This window comes from Parasteatoda tepidariorum, chromosome 3, assembly GCF_043381705.1.
Source record: "Parasteatoda tepidariorum isolate YZ-2023 chromosome 3, CAS_Ptep_4.0, whole genome shotgun sequence".
Classification (NCBI taxonomy): Eukaryota; Metazoa; Arthropoda; class Arachnida; order Araneae; family Theridiidae; genus Parasteatoda; species Parasteatoda tepidariorum.
This window is the reverse complement of record NC_092206.1, coordinates 50150510-50153799: the sequence shown is the minus strand read 5'-3', so window position 1 is coordinate 50153799 and position 3290 is coordinate 50150510. Positions and strand designations below refer to the sequence as shown.

The 3290-nt window shown below is 32.1% G+C and overlaps 1 protein-coding gene across 1 annotated transcript; it reads left to right on the top strand.

Moving 5' to 3' along the window:
• Nucleotides 1-6: 6 nt before the first annotated feature.
• On the top strand, nucleotides 7-1021 carry LOC122270349 (uncharacterized). The gene has a single exon (XM_043047362.1). It carries the CDS (start codon nucleotides 104-106, stop codon nucleotides 842-844), a length of 741 nt encoding a protein of 246 aa, XP_042903296.1. The 5' UTR covers nucleotides 7-103; the 3' UTR covers nucleotides 845-1021.
• Nucleotides 1022-3290: the final 2269 nt, after the last annotated feature.

Genomic DNA, 3290 nt, shown 5'->3' with positions numbered 1-3290 from the left:
AATTGTTGATGAATACTCCAGATTCCCATTTGCTTTTCCGTGCTCCGATATCTCAACTTCAACTGTCATCTCCTGTTTGCAGACTCTCTTCTATCTTTTTGGAATGCCTGCATATATCCACTCAGACAGGGGCACTTCTTTCATGTCTCACGAACTAAAATCATACCTGACAGCTCAAGGAATTGCTACCAGCCGAACAACAGCCTATAATCCAGCGGGTAATGGCCAGGTCGAGAGATACAATGGCATAATTTGGAAAACTATTGAGCTGGCTCTTAAATCTGAAGGGCTTCCAACAAATCAATGGCAAGCCATGCTACAACCTGCTCTCCACTCGATTAGATCATTACTATGTACTGCCACTAATGAGACCCCTCATGAAAGAATGTTTGCACATCCGAGACGCTCCCACACTGGCTGCTCTCTACCTACATGGCTCACCATTCCTGGCCCAATTCTAATGAAAAACCACAATCGTAGTAATAAGTATCAGCCCATGGTTCAAGAAGTGGAGCTGTTGGAGGCTAATCCGGGATATGCTCATGTCAGGTTACCTGACGGCAGGGAAACTACTGTTAATGTCCGTCACCTGGCTCCTAGAGGGTTACTTCCTGAAAAGGCCCTTGATGCAGATATGCTAGCAACCCCTCTACTAAAAACCCCACTTGCTGACAGCTCCCACGAGGCTACTGATGATCAACTTTTGGAATCCTCACTTGATGAGACCTGTTCTTCGGAAAACACTGACTCATTTTTGAGACCAAAACAGGAAGAGACTTTGCCTCCTACTACATCCAGAATACGAAGACCACCTGCTTATCTTTCAGACTTTGTTACTGACTGATTCAAGTCACTCCCTGAACTCTTAAAATAGCTCGGGGTGAATGTGGTGATATTTATTAACATCTTGTTTTAACTGTAACTGTGCTTGATTTTCAATTGTTTTACTATTTATGTTTATAAGTATGTAGTCCTCAGCGGCTAGCCTAATTTTGCTAATTAAAGCTTTATTAAGTTATTATGTCTGCCTAAATTGATTATCACAACAGTTTTAATGCGCTTTTCCACGAGAACCATTCACTTCAGAATGGCGCCGATTGCACTGCACATGCGCAAGAGAACACTCTTCAATATGCAATCATTAGCGCCATCTTCCGGCTTTTCTTTCTCCTACAGTTACGTCAGTCCTGGAAATTAATAGCCGGACCTTGTATATTTCTCAATTTCTTCAATATATATTTTATAATTATTAATACGAATACATTGTAAAATTTTTTAAGCATCTTATTTAAAACAAAAACTAAAACTAAATTTTTAAGACAAAATGAAAACTAAATTTTTAAGCATAACATCTAAAATTAAGCAATACAACATCTTATATATAATCTTAATCTTAAAATAAATTTTTAAATTACCTGTCCGCGCGTGTTTCGCAGAACCATTTTACCAACTATATTTAATTAAATTTTAACGTTTTAAAAATATTATTCCTTACTCTACCACGTTTATTAATTTCTCATTAATATACTAATCAATATTTTTAATAGTTTAATTTAGGTTTTCCTTCAAAGTAAAATTCCTTTTTAAGTCATTGTCAAGTTTTTATTAAAAGAAAACTTAGAATTATTACCCGCTAGCTCAGAATTAAATCTTGTTAAGAAATTAAAAACATTCTGCTGTTTAAAATTATTCGTTTCAAAACAGCTGACTATTTTCTAAACATACTTTTTTTTCGAAAAATGAATATAAATTACTGATTGTATTGTTTTATTGTTTCTTGTGACTTGAACATAGGTAGATTATCTAAAATAGTGTTGATGTCTTATAATTTACTACAAGGAGTATAAGGATACCGAATGCTGTCGAATACGAAGCCAAAATTTTTAAACATCTTAAAATATCTCAATACCTTAAATGTTGTCCTAACATCTTAATTGCGAAATTAAATTTTTAATTCCCTAGCCACGTGTGATTCACAGAACTATTCAACTAATTATTTCATTGTATTTTTTACTCTTTCTTTATGATAACCACTTAGATTTTTTTCGTTTATATACTAAACTATAATATAGCCAGTTAGCTGATAAAATTTTAAGAATATTTTCTATGTTGAAATTACTCAGTGCAAAACTTCTGACTGATCGTAGTAGATAAGTGCACCCTTTTCTTTAAGATTGTACAAACAAATCATTCATTTATTTACTTTATTCTTTCTTATTTGTTTGATTTGTGAAAAGTAAATGCATATTAGTGCAACTCAAAAAACCACAAGGGTTTGCTTTGTTTTTTAAATGGACAAATTCGAACCGCAATTTTATTTTGACGTTTAAACTTATATATTACATCGTTAAATTTAAGACAGCTGCTCTTTTAGAAAAAGATCGATTCCTGGTGCTAGGAGACATTCCATTTTTGCATTCGACTTTTGAAATTTCAATAGTAAACGGAATTTTTTTATGGCCTTAAACAATGTTATTAAGTCTAGAAGTAAAAAAAAAATGTTTTGATTGTTTCAGAAAGTATAGTGACTAATTATTATTTTTTCAATCTAAGAACCTATGCCTTTATCTTACGTAAAACGTAATATACTGTGTTACTGAATGAATAATCACAAGCAACTGCATCAAAAAGATAAAAACTTAATTGATTTAAGAAAAAATTAGTTGATAATGAAAGTAAAAAGTTCAATAAATTAACGTCACAAAGTCATGCATGCCTGGCGAGTTTTGAGAATAGGTGTTTATATTTGAATGCTCGAAACATGTCAACTTTTATTTCCCTCTTCATATTTTTTAAAGTCAGTGAAGTTTTTACCATCAATTATACTGTTTTACATTTGGCTCTTGATCATTATCTTGATAAGGATTTTGTACTCGTAAAAGTAAACATATTTTAATATTTTAACAGGATTCATGTGGTTATTAAAAACGCAAGAGAACTGTTACATCCATATTGTAACTAAGAAATTATCTTTACTTTTAAAATTAAAGTTTTGAGACCAGATATCTTGAGTGAATGAAATTGAATATTTTATCTTTGAAGTTTTTGTGCCACCATTTCTGTATCTTAAGGACCTTACGAACTCTGTTTAAAAGGAGTATCGTATCAGACATTTGTAAGAAAACAAAGAAATCACAACAGTGGTATTTGATGACAAATGTAGATTATTGTAATTGAAAAACATATTGCTTTGAAAACAATAATTTTTGTGGCTGCTGATATTACGATTTTATAACATGGGCAGGTATTATTATTCAAAAATAGATATCATTTCTGCTTTATAAGCAAAT

What these genes read in the sequence shown, in the direction of transcription:
- LOC122270349 (XM_043047362.1), top strand. Translation starts at nt 104, where the DNA reads ATGCCTGCATATATCCACTCAGACAGGGGCACTTCTTTCATGTCTCAC.